Source organism: Daucus carota, chromosome 2, assembly GCF_001625215.2.
Source record: "Daucus carota subsp. sativus chromosome 2, DH1 v3.0, whole genome shotgun sequence".
Taxonomy (NCBI): Eukaryota; Viridiplantae; Streptophyta; class Magnoliopsida; order Apiales; family Apiaceae; genus Daucus; species Daucus carota.
Genome location: NC_030382.2, coordinates 34,971,178 through 34,988,253, shown reverse-complemented (window position 1 = coordinate 34,988,253; position 17,076 = coordinate 34,971,178). Strand labels below are relative to the sequence as shown.

General features: G+C 35.0%; 2 protein-coding genes across 2 annotated transcripts; one reads left to right on the top strand and one right to left on the bottom strand.

Moving 5' to 3' along the window:
- Positions 1-1,786: 1,786 nt before the first annotated feature.
- LOC108207436 (probable WRKY transcription factor 21) lies at positions 1,787-5,802 on the top strand. Its single transcript, XM_017377883.2, has 3 exons — positions 1,787-4,396; positions 4,474-4,599; positions 5,452-5,802. The coding sequence occupies exons 1-3, from the start codon at positions 3,348-3,350 to the stop codon at positions 5,591-5,593; spliced, it is 1,317 nt and encodes a 438-aa protein (XP_017233372.2). The 5' UTR covers positions 1,787-3,347; the 3' UTR covers positions 5,594-5,802.
- A 784-nt stretch (positions 5,803-6,586) lies between these two features.
- LOC108207435 (calmodulin calcium-dependent NAD kinase) lies at positions 6,587-11,083 on the bottom strand. Its single transcript, XM_017377882.2, has 9 exons — positions 11,035-11,083; positions 10,711-10,890; positions 10,386-10,609; positions 10,245-10,306; positions 9,794-10,015; positions 9,529-9,655; positions 8,129-8,445; positions 7,588-7,732; positions 6,587-7,039 (listed from the first exon to the last, which is right to left on the bottom strand). The coding sequence occupies exons 1-9, from the start codon at positions 11,081-11,083 to the stop codon at positions 6,803-6,805; spliced, it is 1,563 nt and encodes a 520-aa protein (XP_017233371.1). The 3' UTR covers positions 6,587-6,802.
- Between the last annotated feature and the right edge of the window lie 5,993 nt (positions 11,084-17,076).

Genomic DNA, 17,076 nt, shown 5'->3' with positions numbered 1-17,076 from the left:
TCCGCCAATAATTTTGACCCGCGGCTATTTAACAATCAAAAACAACTCTTTTCGACCAGCTATTTTTGACCAGAATACTTTTCTTGTAGTGATATAACTAATAGACATTATATAATCCAACCCATGTAAAAATTCAAAATAAATCTTTTTCCTCCCGAAGGTCATAAGGATCTTTATATAAATTTCTAGCAGTATAGCCTAGTGGCCGGATAAGGTTGTAGGCAAAGAAGTATTTGAGTGCAGCACAAATTGGTTGCAAGGTTATTCTAGGTGACTTTTCCCAGATGACTTAAATAATACCAATGTGGTTTTAATCCCAAAAAAGGAAAATGCGTTTTGTTCTAAGGATTTTAGGTACTGTTGGGGTTGCTGTTGCAGACAGCAACAACAGCTTTTTGCTGAAAAACAGGTGAAAAACTGTTTGGTAAATTTAAAAGCAGCTTTTCCGAACAGCAACTTTTCCGAAAAACTGCTGTTAGAAAAAGCAGGTCCTCCCATGTTTTTAGAAAAAGTTGCTTTTCAGCTTTTGCAGAATGCTGTTATAGATTTCATTATAAAACCTCACCAAAATCATTATTTTTTTATATTATAACGCAAAATAACTAAATATCAAAAAATTACCAAACAGTTATCTGATTTCTACAATAGCACTTATTTTACCAGCACAGAAATTTTTAAGAGCACTCCCAAACAGACCCTTAAGCCATGTCGCACTTTGTAATGTCTTGTACAAAATTGTGGCCAAGGTTTTTACTAACAGATTAAAAAGAGTTCTCCCAGATTTAATTTATGAAAAAAAATCGGCATTTGTGTCAGTTCGTTGTATCACTGACAATGTTGTGGTAGGTTTTGAGAAAAAAAGGAGTCAATCTGGGAAGATTGCGTTAAAGTTAGATATTAGCAAAGCATACAACATGGTAGACTGATATTATTTTGCAGCAAAAGATGCAATCACCGAGCTTCTGCAACAAGTGGATCAACTGGACCATGAGCCATGTCACGGGAAGGTTGCGTTAAAGTTAGATATTAGCAAAGCATACAACATGGTAGACCATGAGCCGTGGCACGACAATATCCCCATTCAAGGTCATAAAAATTTTTATAGAAATTTCTAACATTTTAACCTGGCGACCGGATACCCTTTATCTCCTCGTGACAATAGGTTGACAAATCACCACTATTTAAATTTCTACGATTAAGAATTAACTATTACAAAAAACAGACATAGTATTTGTCGATCAGCTATATTCAAATATAAGTAAAGATACACTAATTGTTTTGACTCATCATCATTATTGACATATTCTTGACAAATATAGCTGAAAAAGAAATTTTAGTAAGGTGTGCTAAAATTTTTGAAGGCGACCTAAGTAAAATATTTTAATTCATAATATAATTAAGAAAAATGTTGAGGAGTCTAGGGTGCTTTTGCCCTTGAACACCCCTCTAGATCCGTCACTAAGGCGAGTTATGCTAAATATACGCTTGGTTTAGTATATTGTGATTATGTTTACATGAACTATCCTGTTAAAATAAAATTATATTTTATACCCAACTATTTAATCCGAAAAAAATTGTTTCATGTCACTTAAAATTAAACTAATATTTTAATAATTAAATATAATCATATGATTTTATAGTATAAAAATTAATCAATTTTGTATAAAATCAAATCATATGAAATATATTTTATTACCATTGAAACAATATGAAATCTTATAAAAATTATAAAAAAATTGAAATATTTTCAATTATTGTATTTTCAATTATAAAATTAAATCAATATATTTACCCATGTAAAAAGTTATTTTAGTGTGTGTGTGTGTGTGTTTTTAGGGGTGGGTTCTTGTACAAACTTACAAACCTACAAACTTTATGTGTTCAACACATATATAATTTGAGTTCAACATTTTTTAACATATTTTGTTGAACATCGATTAAAATTGTGTTGGAGAAGTACGATAACTAATTTTTCAATGTAAGAACTAAGTTAAACGTATTATGTAACTAATATTTATGTTTACAGACCCTACCCAAACCCCAGAGGTATAGTTTAAGCATCTTTATAGATATATTCAACATAATGATAATTAATGTTCTACACCCGATGTTGAACCCCAGTTACAAATGTGTTGAATGCACGATTTATTTATGCGTTATTTTTAAAAATTGTGATGTTTTTTCAAGAATTTTCAACATGGATACTTTCTATAACTAAGGATTAACACAATGGGAGAATAAAAGAAATTCAAAAAAAAAAGTTTGTAAGTTTGTAACTTAAAAAAGTTTTTATTTGATCCTATATATATAGCGGCCGTTTGGCCAAGTATAAAAAAAGTGTCTTCTTGCTTAAAGTAAAGAAGTGGAGAAGTGAGAAGTAAATAAGTTAATAAAGTGTTTGGAAAAAAAGCAAAAGCTGTGAGAGAGAAGCTAGCATTCACAGCTTCTTAAAAGTGCTTCCACTTCATTACACAAACGGGTCAAAAAAAGTAGAAGCCAGAAGCAGAATTTGCTTCTTGTTCCCAAACAGGCTCATATATATATATATATAGGCTCATGCCTTACATGGGCTTATATGCTAGTTAAATATTATTTATCTACACATATATTACATTTACATGCATGCATTTATAAGCAGATGACAACATGACATATACTGCTGCCACTTGTCTCATCCTAATTAAAACTAAATCTTCGCTATATATACGGGATTTTATAGGGGCACTCCATAATCTCTACAATAGAGTATTTTTCATTTGTGGGTCCACATTTCAAACGTATGGGACCACATATTGAAATCAGTGGCAGTGATATATCAGTCAGTTTCTGCTCTAAACTCCTCTATACATCACCCTATTTTTAATTTCTAATGCAAAGCAATCTTTCTTTCTTTTGTCTTTTACTACTCAAATATTTTATACCCAGCTGGATACCATTAATTTTAATGTAACATTCTAATATGTAGAATATCTGCTTTCATTGTAAAGCACTACATCCCATTTAGATTTTTCATTGTGTTTTTTATAATATAAATATTACATATATTTTGGTTGTGTCACAACAAGGTCTCTCATTCATCCCTTTTTTGATTCAACAATCTAGTACTTCACCGCACTCATGGCTCTTCAAAAAAGGTATGTTCTTTGTTTTGATTTTCTTGATCAATTTTCGTTCTTGTCATTTTTAGTGATTTTTATGATCTCCAATAACATGTTTGTTTTTCAAGGTGATTCTTAATTTAATTGAGTTATGTGAGATTATAATCGAATGTGTTCTTTGCAAGTTTATATGTCAAGATTTGATTTTTTTTTACTATTTGGGTTTGTGTGCTGCTAGTTTGATATGTGATGATCATTTGTGGAGCAACGAATTTAGAAGAGGGGTGTTTTTGGTCAAGGCATCTTAGGGATTATTTTTTATGGACACAGATTAATTTTTTTTTATTTTTGTGGGGTCTTATGTTTTTATTTAACAAAATTTCTAAGGTAAATAAACAATATTTTGATTATGAGATACATGTCCTTGTGGCCCATCCTAGATCGCCTCGATTTTTGGTTGTTGTTTATGATTTGATTTGGTTCAAGGCTTGTTTGGCTATTCGTATAATTTGTTTTTGTTTTTCCAATTCTGCCTCAAGATTGTCAGATATGGGAATTGAAGAGGCTAGCAAAAGTGCAGTAGAGAGTTGCCATAGTGTATTGGATCTCATTTCCAAGACTAAAGATCAGATTGAATATGGAAACTTATCTGTGAAAACTGAGGAATCTGTGGCTAAGTTCAAGAAAGTTGTGTCTATTCTTGATGTTGGTTTGGGTCATGCAAGGGCGAGAAAGTCCAAGAACCTTCAAACCCCTTGTCCCCGAAACATATTGTTAGACAACCCTATTATTGGAATTAATTATCAACCTACAGCGTACCAGCTTCCTCCAACTAATTCTGGTGATATTTCAACTCATGGTATGGGTACAAATGCTAAGAATAATTTTAATTCTGAAAAGTTGTCTCTAGAATCGAGTTCAAGTTTGAAACCCACAACTCAGATCGTCCAACAGACACCACAACAATCAAACTATCAATTTCATTTACACCCGCTCCAGCAAAAATTTCAACAGCACCAACAGCTAAAACAACCAACTGCAAGCATTTTTCAGAAGAGCAATAGCACCAGTTGTATCAACCTGAATTTTGAAAAAGCTACATGTACACCTTCAAATTCTATGTCATCCACCAGGTCCTTTATGTCTTCATTGAACGGCAGTGGCAGTGCGACTAATTTGGATGGAACTGCATTTCGTTTAATTGGCGAAACCCGCTCTCTTGATCAGGGATCATATCAGCATAAACGGAGTTGCCCTGCAAGAGGAGAGGGTGGTAGATGCCACTGCTCAAAGAACAGGTTTGTAATTACATATACTCTATTTCTTATAACTCACATTCTTCAATTGATACTCTATTTCCCTCTTTTTTTAACAGAAAGCATAAAATAAGAAGATCAATCAAAGTACCTGCTACCAGCCCTAGGCTTGCAAACATCCCTGGTGATGAGTATTCATGGAGAAAATATGGGCAAAAGCCAGTCAAAGGCAGTCCTCATCCTAGGTACATTCGACATTCTATTTTGTAGGATTATAGTAACTCTACATGGAACTATGATCTATTGTGTGTTTATTTTGTTGGTCAATATGTCACTGATGTAAATTTTTGGCATAATATTGAGGTATTAAAAATTGTATGTCATTGGTTTTATAGGAGTTCAATGTTTATTTATATCCTTAAATGCAAGTAAGAATAGTGGCTCTAATGTAAGAAACCTTAAACATGAAAAACATTTCAGCATGCAGTTTTCCCATTAAGGGGAGACATTCTTTCTACTTACTCTGTTTTGCATCACGATGACACATATCGAGGACCACATTCTGTAAATCCAATTGAATTTATGTTGCTATATGTTTAGCTGACACAACAAAGCATTAAAAAGTAGAACTAAAACACATTATAATTTATTTGCGGTTGTAAAATCATTCTTTCCCTTAGTGCTATGCAGTGGAGGATGATCACAAGTCAGGGTAGGCAAAATTAGCAAGAAAAAGGAAAAAAAATCCACAATCACTGTTCCCAACATTTGTTTTGTAAATCTGTATAGATAATATTTAGATATTTATTGCTTAGCGTAGGACGTGATATGCTAACAACTCGTTGTCATACTAGAGAAGCAGACGAATCAACATATATATACATATACAAAGGTACTTGTTAAGAGTTCAGAGTGGGCCACTGCATATGCTCGCGTATGAGTGGCTCCTCTTCTGGTTCTAGGTCTTAACAAATTCTATTTGCACCTTTCCACTCATGCTACCTATAAGTCTTCTTATGCTCTATTCTTACTAAACCGACATGTACCTATGTTTCATGTGACTAGTTTTATGATAAATCTTTATTTGACATATGCAGAGCTTACTATAAATGTACCAGCATGAGGAATTGCCCTGCAAGGAAAAAAGTGGAGAGGTGCTTGGAAGAGCCATCGATGCTAACTATTACTTATGAAAATGAGCATAACCATCCAAGAATGTTGGTCCCAAATCTGTCATGAAAAACTCGATATATGGCCTATACAAGTGATGTTACTTTATATGGCATATATGGTGTACTGAAAGGTTTCATAGAATTTATTTAAATTGATCAAAAGTATTGTGGAGCATACAATGACAGCAAGGGCAAAGGAAGCTATTTCCATAAATTGGTTTTCATTTTGGTAAGAACTATTCTAGTTCGAAAAGGAGACACAACCTTTTTTACTTTTTGTCGGTTTTAACCTTTTTCAGTTTAAAGATTTTCTGGAATAGTTTATTGTGATTTTATCTATAACTAGAATATGTTTATTACCTTTTATATGCCATTACATCTATGGGTTATGGAAATTTAAAAATTGGTTGCTTCTGTTTTGGGATTGTGTTGAATGTTATTATCTATATTTGGTATACGTAAACTAGGATTGTTTAAATGAAGAACTGAATAAGATGAAGAACAATAAGAACCGCTAAGATTGAACATATGAAATACTAATGTTCAACATCATAGTCCATAAATGTGTTGAACCTTACTTATTTTGAACCTTCCTTATAAATGTCATATCATAAATTGCTATGTTTAGTGGGTTGAACAATCAATAGTTTTTATTGTTTCTCATTATATTTTGGTCTCCATTTAATCCAAGCCGTAGATAATCATATTACAATTATTCTTTAATCCTTTAGCACCAGTTAGTAGGCAGATATGATACAATATTAAGTTTTCTTTTCTTGATTTTGATTTGGTTTTTGTGATGCTAATCTTATTAACACACCACCTATAAACATGCAAAGCTAAGCTTCTTCGTTACACATCATGTGTTTGTACAGTATGTCATTGTACATTTTCAGGAGGGTTTTGTTTTTTCAGTACTACGAATATACAATTGCTCATAGTATATGTCGTATAGACTTAGCGTTTGCAAATCATATGTTCAAAGATTTCTATGATAATTATATGATTGAACAAAATTTCATGTCTAACGATGTTAACTTTTTATTTCGTACACGTTTGAGCAGGTGAAGCTCTTTCTTTCTTTCTTTTCATTTTTGTGTGAGTTATTGTTAAATACAGTCGAGTAATGTTTTTGGAGCGCTAACAAATATTTGGCTCCATCACTACTCTACAAAATCCTAGAAACGTTTTAGTACAGTTTTGGGAGGAAAAGTAATTACTTTGGACACTATCAAGAATTCAAGTGTTCTTGACAAAATAAAAAAAATTGAGTCTTCTAATCTTTCATGCTTTCAACTTTTTGGATTGAAAACTTAAGCTCTCGCTGAATGAGCATTCTTGAAGGTGAAAGCACAATGTCTTTCCAGATAGCACCTTCCTTGAGAGCATGGGTGGCCTTATAGAGCTCATATATGGAGTCTGCTGATTCATTCAACATCCCGATTGTTTTTAAACAATGTATCTCCTCTGGATCAACCAATAAATTTCTTTCTTTGTCCTTCCATCCTATCAACTTCATACACATAATATACATTAGTCTAGCATCCTTCTTAGTTAAAACCATAGACTTTCATAAAAAAAATTTCCCCTTATTCAAATTTTTTATGAACCTTTGCCGATATGGAGGGGGGGGGGGATTACAAATTAGTCTTGCATATATATTGCCTTTTTTGCACATACTACATCTATTTTATCATATATAAAAGAGGTGTCTTTTGTTTTGAAAAATACTAAATGACTATTACATAAAGATGACACTTGCCAACTAACTGATGTACATCTGTAAATTACTTTTTCATAAAAGTCTTGAAGTTGAAAAAATAGATTAATGCTTCTTGAACATGACAAGGCTTTTTCTAGTCTTATACCTCAGAGAAAAAATCTTTATTACAATTATATATATATATATATATGTGTGTGTGTGTGTGTGTGTGTGTGTGTGTGTATCAAGTCTAACTTCAGAATGATGGAGTGTATATTCATCAAATTTTGAATTTAAATATAATAAAAAGTTTAGACAAGTCCTAGGAAAGTTTTTGCTATAGGGAGGGTTGGATATACCTTTGGTGGACCTTCCAAGGCGTTGGTGCAGTACAATCTTGCAAAATCAACTAGGTTACAGTATGTTGTAAATGCGCTTGCAAATCTTTTATGTGAGGTTAATTGTGATTTTACCCTCACAGCTCTTTTACACATGATAGCTCTCCTGTAAAAGGGCAAAATCTTTTTTTAAAAGCATGAGAAACATATACAAAGAAAAAGGTATAGGGTTCATCTTTATTTTTGTTATGAGATTTTGTCATCTTGATGCGTAAGAGGTCAATGGTAACAATTTTTCCCAAGATATTTGAACTGATCCCTTAGTATGAGCCTAGTCAGTACCATGGGGTAATGTGATCAAACCTAAGGTGTGTGTGTGAATAATTAAATTTGTCTGGTTGACAATTTTTAGAAAGGATTATAGGCACCTTTAGAGCTGTTGTTTTTATAATGTATCATCAATAAGTTTTTGAGAATCATACATTTGTTATCATATATAAACTAGATCTTAACAAGGTTTGAATATTATAAGAATTAGAAAAAAACATTTTAGTGTACATACCGTATGCCTCTAACTACAGCCATGTAAGCATCACAAACCACGCCAACTAGCTCTATCCTGTATGGTCTTCTCTTCTTAGTTCCATCTTGTTCTACTTCTTCATTACAATGTTCCCAATAGTTTTCAGTTACAACTCCATTTTCAGCCTTGTAACCAACTCCCATTCTATAACGGCGACGATGAACATTCCTTGCCATTGTAATTGTTTGTACAACGAAGGGGACCCAGGAGAGAGTGCCGTCCATGATTACATCCCGCCCTTCATTAAGTGCTGTGACTAGGAGAGATGATGCAGCGTCTGTAGATGATTGGTGCACCTGTTTGAAAGTTTCTTATTTATTGTAAAATTTATATATGGACAATATTATTAATGTCATTTTCCTAAAGTAAACTGTAAGTGGAAAAGTTATAGGCAATTGCAAATTAAAAGAAATTCAATGAAAATTTTCTAAAAATTTGAAATGACAAAGTGACAAAGCAATCAAATGCTTTTTTTAAGGGCAATCAAGTGATTTTTAACACTTTGAAAGTCACTTGTTTTGTCGCAGACCATGCGATTTCTTAAGTGATATTATCTCGCCACTCAGGGATTTTTTCTTTTTGCCACTCAGGGATTTAAGCATGTAGTTATTGAGCCAAAAGTATTATGAAATGTGAAGTTCATAACCTATTTATGAGAAATAACTTTATAACATTTGTATATCAACATTCATATTTATGTATTTGTTTAGATAATCGTATTTAGGTTAGAGATGGTTAAAATTATTATTATTTACCTTGCATTTTTCTTTTAGCTAGCAAGTTTTGACGATGCATGCATATCAAAACTGAAAAAAAGTATGCATAAATTTACATTTATTGGTTTGATCCCATTTGCAAGTTTCCAATTCCATGCAATCAAAGCATAAAAAACATGTTTCTCAAAAGCATGGTAACTTTAGTCTAAATAGTAATAGTGGTTTTCGAAGGTAATTAGGACATTTATACATATATTTGTTACAAATTTGGCTTTCTCATCAGTATAGCCAGAAGACTAAAGTTCAGTTCTTTATCCTTGATTGTGTGACAAGGAAATTGACATTCTTTCATGCTTTTATATTCTATTTTTCTTGTAGATGCCACGTGCATTGCATAGTTCATGATGCCCAGATCTTAGAAAGACAACAATGTGATTTCAATCTACATGCACTTGCTTAGGAGAAGATTCTAGCTTGTTATTGAGATCTAAGTTGTTGGTAGCTTTTACGCTAATGTAATATAATAGCTATTTATCAAAATAAAAAATACTAGTAAGTGTAACATATCTAGAGAGCACTAAATTTGAGAATTCAAGAAGGCAAAATCATGTGTATTCAAATGTTTTGCTTTTACTAGTTTAGGAATGGAGAAACATCACATACCAGTTCAGCTGTTTGAAGCATGTCGTGATGACCCCTAGAGCTAAGTGCTCTATAAATAACATCAGATTCTTTGAAAGCATCTGCCTCTATTACAACAGCATTCCCTGCTGCTCCTGCCCAGAATGGTCTGAGTTCATTCAGAAAAATATGGACTTTACTAAGAGTTCATATTTAGTGTGGTTCTTTGAAACTCTATCAAAGCTAAATTTTTAACACTTAAGATTATTTTATCATAGTAAAATCATCTTTTGAGTAAAATTATTACTCCTTTAGAATTTCCTTCAGGACAGTACTTTTCCCTGCACCCATTCCACCACCCATAAAGAGAAGGACAGGACTCCTGTCTTTATGGGCCATTGGAACCATTACATCCGTGCATTGTGAATCATCGGCAGCTGCAAGTCCAATTGCTTTCATCTCCTCCACCAATGTGGTAAATACTCTTGCCACTTTTAGATTCTTTGTTACCCTCTCGAACCTCTGTTCCCTGTATCAGTCAAAAAAGGAATAAGAGTATTGGAAATGATAACAGTAATCGTATGGGTTTTTGTATAAAATTTTAAGTTGTCATTTCACTTGTTAAGGTTATTTGACGATATTTGTTTGTAAAGTTCTTTCAGTCTGGTCTTGCTTTGTTTATGCGTTTTTGTTTTGTTTACTATCTTGAATAACCACATGACAATATATCATAATAAGGACAAGAAGAAAATTTTCACCTAGTTGCTGCCATGACGATGTGCTTGAGCTTCTTCTTGGGCTCTGAATCAGAACCCAACACCTATATGTGTGGGGATATAAATTTAGACGGATAGAAAACATTTTCCATAAATAATGGTATAAATATAAATCTTCATTACCTGACTGATCATAGTATGAGCATGCCTCCAATGAAAAGCAAAGTAACTAAGGATGCATCTTTCAAATTCCTCAACAAGCTTTACAAACAAGGAATCAACTTCTAGGTTATCAGCAAAGAACGCATAGATATTCTCCTCAATTCCTTCAGATTTTTTCAAATACTCAGAAGCTAACTTGCACAGGTGTGGACATTCCCTTTTATCAGCAAACCCCAATTGCCTAGCTGCACCAGTTTAGGCGTGAGAATTTGTATATGCACACACACATTATCATTTGTAGTATACACATTTGATTTAAACAGCTTCCACAAGCAACAATTATTACCAACATAATGGGAGAACCTTTCAAGTTTAACAGGTTGCCCGTTGTCTGCAACTCTTATCAAAGGGACAATCCTTGAATTTCTGGCCTTTTTAAGACGTAAATGCAGTGCTGCAGCAATGATTAAGCCGAGTGTAGAGGCTAATATGATTTGTGTGTAGGTTGTTTTACTACTATCCGATCCTGTAAGAATCATCTGATTATGCTGGTTTTTCATGTACGCATGAAATTTTTGTGTACACAATTGAACGATTCCAAAGAATATATACAGAATAATGCATAATACAAATCCACAGTGAATACATAATATAATGAAAATATATATACCTTGCTCCATATCCATATCTTGGTTAGGTAGAGAAGTGCCATGCTCCATGTTTTTAATAGGTGGAGAAGAAGAAAATCATATTGATTATATGATTTGCATGTATGGATGATTTTGTATTGCCTGTTAATCGTGATGATTATTTCGGACCTTCCGGATATTGTGTTAAGAAAAAAGAACTCAGGGAATGACACATTTTAAAATACCTACAAGTATATATCTTCCACAATAAAGACTTAAAAAACTTATAATGTGAATAAGTTTAGAGTGAATTGCATTTTGGTTACTGAAGTCTACTTTGACTTTAAAGTGGTGGTTATGGTCGAAAATTTTAAAATAATGGACAAATATTAGCATCAAAATTTAAAAGAATGGTTGAAATTTAAAACTTAATAATCCTGATATATATTGAATTTTGAATAATAGCTATGATGCAATATATTTTCAATTATGAAAATGTAAGCAAATAAATAACATGTTAACATCTAAAGAAAAATCTTGATGGAATGTAAACACAAAAAAATATAAAAAACAAGAAAAGTAAATTATTGACTTGGAGGCGAATTTGGATCTGAAATCAACTAGTCCGAGTTTAGAACTTTTTTGCATTTCAAACGAGTTTTAGTTAAGTTCAGGATATCTTATGAGGTTGAGTTTGAATTGCTTAATTCAAATTATTTCCTTGTAAAACACTAAATAAAATTTGATTTTTTTTAATTTCAATAAATATTTATGTATGTATGCGTTATTAATATTATTTTTTTTTAAATTTTTAACTATACTATAAATTTCATATTTAATTAAAAAATTTTATTTTCATATATATTAAATTATCAAAATAAAGTTATCTTATTAAAATTTAGTATAAACTATGACCACCAGTTTCAAGATTTTAAAACAGAGCCAGTATTTTGAAACTCGGGCATATTTTGACTACTAATATTAAAATTTAAATGCTCGCGCGCGCGCGCGCACACACACACACACACTATTCTTAGCTTTTAAAATTGTAAAAAATTGACCTAGGTCTGATAGAATTAATTAATATATAAGTTCTCTTTACTACGAAATGAACAAATATCAATATACTCAAAGAAAAAAGTCACCAATTTTATATTATATTAATATAAACCTCCAATTTAGAAAATATGTGTACAAGAGTGGATATATTCATGCTTACTCAGAAAAGCCTATAATAATATCTTGTTGTGAAATTTAAGGAATATGAAATAGTTTGGGATACAACTCAGATATCATCTCTAAAATGGACCCATTACTGAGGGGTAGAATAGCCCTGTTAAAACCTCGAATTCATAGAGTTTATTCGCTTGATATATAACTTCAATGAAAATCCTTGATACACCATTATATAAGCTGGTAAGGATTCGAGAAAGAAGATGTGCACCCGTAAATAAGTAAGTGATATACCTTACAAAATATGGTGTTTAGACTAATAGAGTGAGTGATGTCGAATTATATAGTTAAACTACTGTTCGCAGAAATCTACACGCAAGCGCACGTGATCATAAGTAATATATTTGTTCGTTCCCACAGAGACTGGTGAATTAAGAATATGCACCTATGCAACAATGTATGATCAATTTTCACTGCCAAGACAATTAACAAGGATGGTTTCTTTTATACTAATAACTAAAATTACTAATCAAATTCAGAATAGGAAAACACATGGGATTCTAACTTCATTATCGAATTCATCTAGAATTTAAATTACTGATTAACATGCGACTGTTGATCCTAATCAGACAACACGAAAGTAATACATGCCAACTCTCGTTGCACACATATCATACCAATCAAAATCCACAATAAAGATAGAAATCTCATGGACACCAACAAAGCTCAGACCCTATATCTCTATAGCGGTAGTGTAAGCAGAGAGGTTTAATAGCAAGTCGTCTATCGTGATTACACAGGGTGATAAAAATAGTTCAAGTCTACCACAAATTATGTTTCATTCACATAATCCTATGTTTACATGGCTTAGTTCTAAATTCAATCATCCACTCTCGCTTCAGAAAGAATTAACAAACAACTCAGAAGTTAGCTACGCTTCTAAGAAGAATAAGCACGGCTCATGCAAAGATATCAACGTACGTCACACAATCAAACAAGTAATATTCTTCGCTAGACTACATCGATAAGTCCATTAGAATCCCATGAAGGCGGTTAGTTCATAATCGAACTAATCGACATCATGGGTTCTAATGAAAACATGATAAATAAACTACGAGAATTAAGCGGAATAAAAATACTTGAATTAATAATAAAGATCACAACGTTACAGAATTGATGTTCACGATCTCGCTCGAAACTGTCACTTCCTCGCGAAGAACGATCCAATACAAAACCGATAATGTGCTTGATTACAAAAGAAAACTAACTATGAAATTGTTCCGATATTCTAACTACTTCGAGGCTAGGGTTTTTACACTTGAGAAATTAAAATGCTTTGACTAAGTCAACCGGGCCTCGTCCGCTGCGAAAATCCATCAGAAAAGCTGTAAAAATCGGCCCGGACACTTCTGGAGGGCGCGGCCGCGCTAAACTAGCGCAGGCGCGCTAGTGGCAGCAGTAGGTAGCGCGGGCGCGCTAGAGGTTAGCGCGGGCGCTCTACTGTCTGCCACTGGCAGCCCAATTCTTCGTTTTTCAGCTCGTTCTCGCGTGCATGTCCTTCCTCGCTCTAGTACCACTTCCGTAGGTGATCACGGTTGCATTTAGCACATGCAACAAGCCCTTTAAACCCCTAGATAGCTCTAGTGGACGAGTGTGTTCTCGTGAAGGTTTGTAGAAGATGTACCCACAAAATCCCAAGTCGTGATGAATCCACAATTCTCTATTCTTGCAAATAATGCACCAAAAACAACCTAAAATGATAGAAAATCACTTCATCACCTCAACTCGTGACCTGCACAGAAAAACACTAAAAACACATTAAAAGACACTAAACACTTAAGTACAACCAACCAATTTAAGTGGAAATGAAGGCCTATAAGTGTGTATAAATACCACTTATCACACCCCCAAACTTAAACTGATGCTTGTCCTCAAGCGTCAACGACACTATACAATAATACAATGCAATGCATGAATGCAACTACGTGATGAATGAGTGAACTATGAAGTAATCGCCTTGCCAATTATAATGCCTCAGATTGTGCTAATGTTCTCGAATTTCATCTCCCTCTACCAAGTCAATTACTCTTCTATTTACAAGTGTGGAGTGCCAGTGTGTGCAAGCATGCTCTTTTATTGAGACAAGACAAAAACTACTACTCCCACGGAATCCCAATCAAGAATCGTAAAAGTTTAGAACTAACGCCCCGTCACTCAAGTCCAACTAAAAGCCAAGGTCCCAAAGAATGTCCACACCCTTCTATTTTATTCACTATATATTTTTTTTTTCTTTTTATATTGGTGATTAATTGCTCGGTCTAAGGTCAGAGCGCTTCGCAGTGTAAATGCGTTACGAACACCACAAGACTTCACACACCAATTATTCACTCTATTATAGTGGTTTATTTAACCGTGCAATGGTTGAGATCCCTAAAGATTTATGCACTAGTACCCATGTAGCGAGCGTTGGGTCAACAATCCCAAACCACGAAGGGCTTTAGGTTGTTAGGCACAAAGTCCCCTCAGACTTAATTACTCGAGTACTAATGAGCTCAACCTAGTTAATTCTACCACTTATTTTTTTAGTGAATTTATTTACTACTTTTTTTTTTTTTTATAGAAAGGCATATCTACCCCTCAGTTCCCCCAAACTTAAGATTTACAGACCTAAGTTGAAGGGTGCTCAATTCAATCCTAGAATTCATGGAATTTCGTCTAAATCCTATCTCAAGAACATATGTGAATTACAATTTCCAACACAAGCAATTTCCAAGTACTGACCTAGCATTGCAATTGAAATTACTAATCAAGAACTACGCACATAACTCATCATAGGCAATTAACTTGGCTTAACTTCATAATTCATGCAAATGCTCGTGATACTAACTACGACTATTACCACTAAACATGTAAAATAAAAACAAATATGAGAAAATTAAAAAAAAAAACGTGAGAAATAATCAAAGAAAAAAAAAACGTGAAAAACGTGAACTACATGAACTAACTAACACATGCAAAAAATAACATAATATATGCTCTTCCTTAGATTACCACCCCCAAACTTAAAATTTTCAATGTCCCCATTGAAAGTGATAAAAAGGCTAGAGCACCCACATACCTACTCGGAGTCCGAGTCCTCCCCCTCCTCCGCTGGAGGTGAATCAGGTGGAGGATACTGCATCCCTGCTCCGAATACTGGCCACTGAACTGTGACCCCCTGTGCCTGGAAAGCACTACCAAGAGCCTGTGTCAAGTCAAAAGCAAACCTCTGGTGGATGTCATGCATGGTGTCCATCCGTCTCGCTAATCGGCGATAATGAACATCTCCCATCGGCTCGGAGCTCCTCTCCGTCTGTGAAGTACCAGCTCCAGAAGCTCTAGTACGCTCCCTCCTAATGAACTCTGGACGTCCCCCTGGCATCTCATCATATAAGTACCCGAGGCCTCGAGGGTGGGGAACTCCTCCATCCCACTCCGTCATCCGACTGATCGCCGAATGATCAATAGGTGCTGCTGGCAACTGTAATTGCTCGTTGGCTGGCCAACGAACACCGCTTGATCGACAGAGCTTCGTAACAATTGTGCCATATGGAATAGCACCAGTGGTTCCTCCCTGTAAGAACCTCAGAATCCCCTGATGAATAACATGTCCCAGATCAATATACTTGCCCGAGACAATCCCAAAGAGCAGAATAGCTCTATCCACTGTCACCTCATGCCCATGTGAAGATGGCATGATGTTAGCACAGATGAAGGCGTTCCACGCCTTCGCATACCGGTTCAAAGCGGCTGCAGGAAAAGAAACATGTGCCGGCAAAGGAGGTGCAGTCATCTTCCAATTCGTATCCGGCACACACATATCATACACCAACCGCTCAAGATCAACCGGATCATCATCAAACCGGCGTTTGGCACGCCCAATCCTCTCCACAACCCAATCTTCTTCATTACGGCGCTTGGCACGCCCCCCAATCACTCTACGGATCGCCTCCGCACTATAATCCACACGGATTCCTCGCACCACCGTGAACCCATCGCGATTCTCCTTGGCATTAGCATAAAACTCTCGAATAATAGCCAAGGGAACCGCCTCCGGAGCCTCGCAAAAAGACTCCCAACCCCGTTCTTGAATCATGTTCAAGAGCTCACCATCTTCCGCCGTGGGTAGGAATCCCCTCTCCTTAACTATCGACTTATTCATAAGCCGTTGAAACTCGGTTCGTGCACCATCGGAGGTGAACTCAACCTCACCCATCGAGGAAGAATCGCTAGATGTAGGGGCTTGGGTGCTTGGTCCTTGTGATCTTCGGGCTCTTTTGGGTGCCATTAATAGAGATTTAGAGTTGCAAGAGATTTGTGTGTAGTGGGTTTGAGAGATTTGGAGGTAGTTGTGTGTATGGATGTGTATATATAATTAGGGTTTATAGAATTATAATAGGAATTGGAGATGGGTTTTGTGTTTATATAAGAATTTGAGAGCTGAGTTAGGGTTATAGAGGATATATTTCGGGCTAGGCATGCAAAATTAGGATTGTGGGCTTTTAAAAACGGAAAATAAAATATTTTTGGGAGAAAATTCGGACTCCTGGGCAGTCAGTAGCGCGGCCGCGCTAAGTGTAGCGCGGGCGCGCTGTTCACTTTAGCGCGGGCGCGCTGGACACTAGCGCGGGCGCGCTAGTGTCTGACACCCGGGGCTGAAATTTCTCGATTTTTGTGTTTTTGAGGTTTACAACGGTACAAAATGGTTCCAATGCGTGGGTTGCCTCCCACGAAGCGCTTGTTTAACGTCGTTAGCTCGACGTGAAGTCCTGAATTAATCCGATTCCGATTGAAGAATCGTGGTTTGTACCTCACGATTCACATTTCCGCCAAAGTAAGGCTTCAACCGTTGACCATTAACTTTAAATGAT

Bases quoted from the DNA above. Each gene is read 5' to 3' on its own strand.
- LOC108207436 (XM_017377883.2), top strand. From the start codon at position 3,348: ATGATCATTTGTGGAGCAACGAATTTAGAAGAGGGGTGTTTTTGGTCA. The intron at 4,397-4,473 runs GTTTGTAATTAC...TTTTTTTAACAG, and splicing joins TGCCACTGCTCAAAGAACAG to AAAGCATAAAATAAGAAGAT. The intron at 4,600-5,451 runs GTACATTCGACA...TGACATATGCAG, and splicing joins AAAGGCAGTCCTCATCCTAG to AGCTTACTATAAATGTACCA.
- LOC108207435 (XM_017377882.2), bottom strand. From the start codon at position 11,083: ATGGAGCATGGCACTTCTCTACCTAACCAAGATATGGATATGGAGCAA. The intron at 10,016-10,244 runs GTGAAAATTTTC...TGACTGATACAG, and splicing joins ATCGTCATGGCAGCAACTAG to GGAACAGAGGTTCGAGAGGG. The intron at 8,446-9,528 runs GTATGTGATGTT...ACTTTCAAACAG, and splicing joins TGCTTCAAACAGCTGAACTG to GTGCACCAATCATCTACAGA.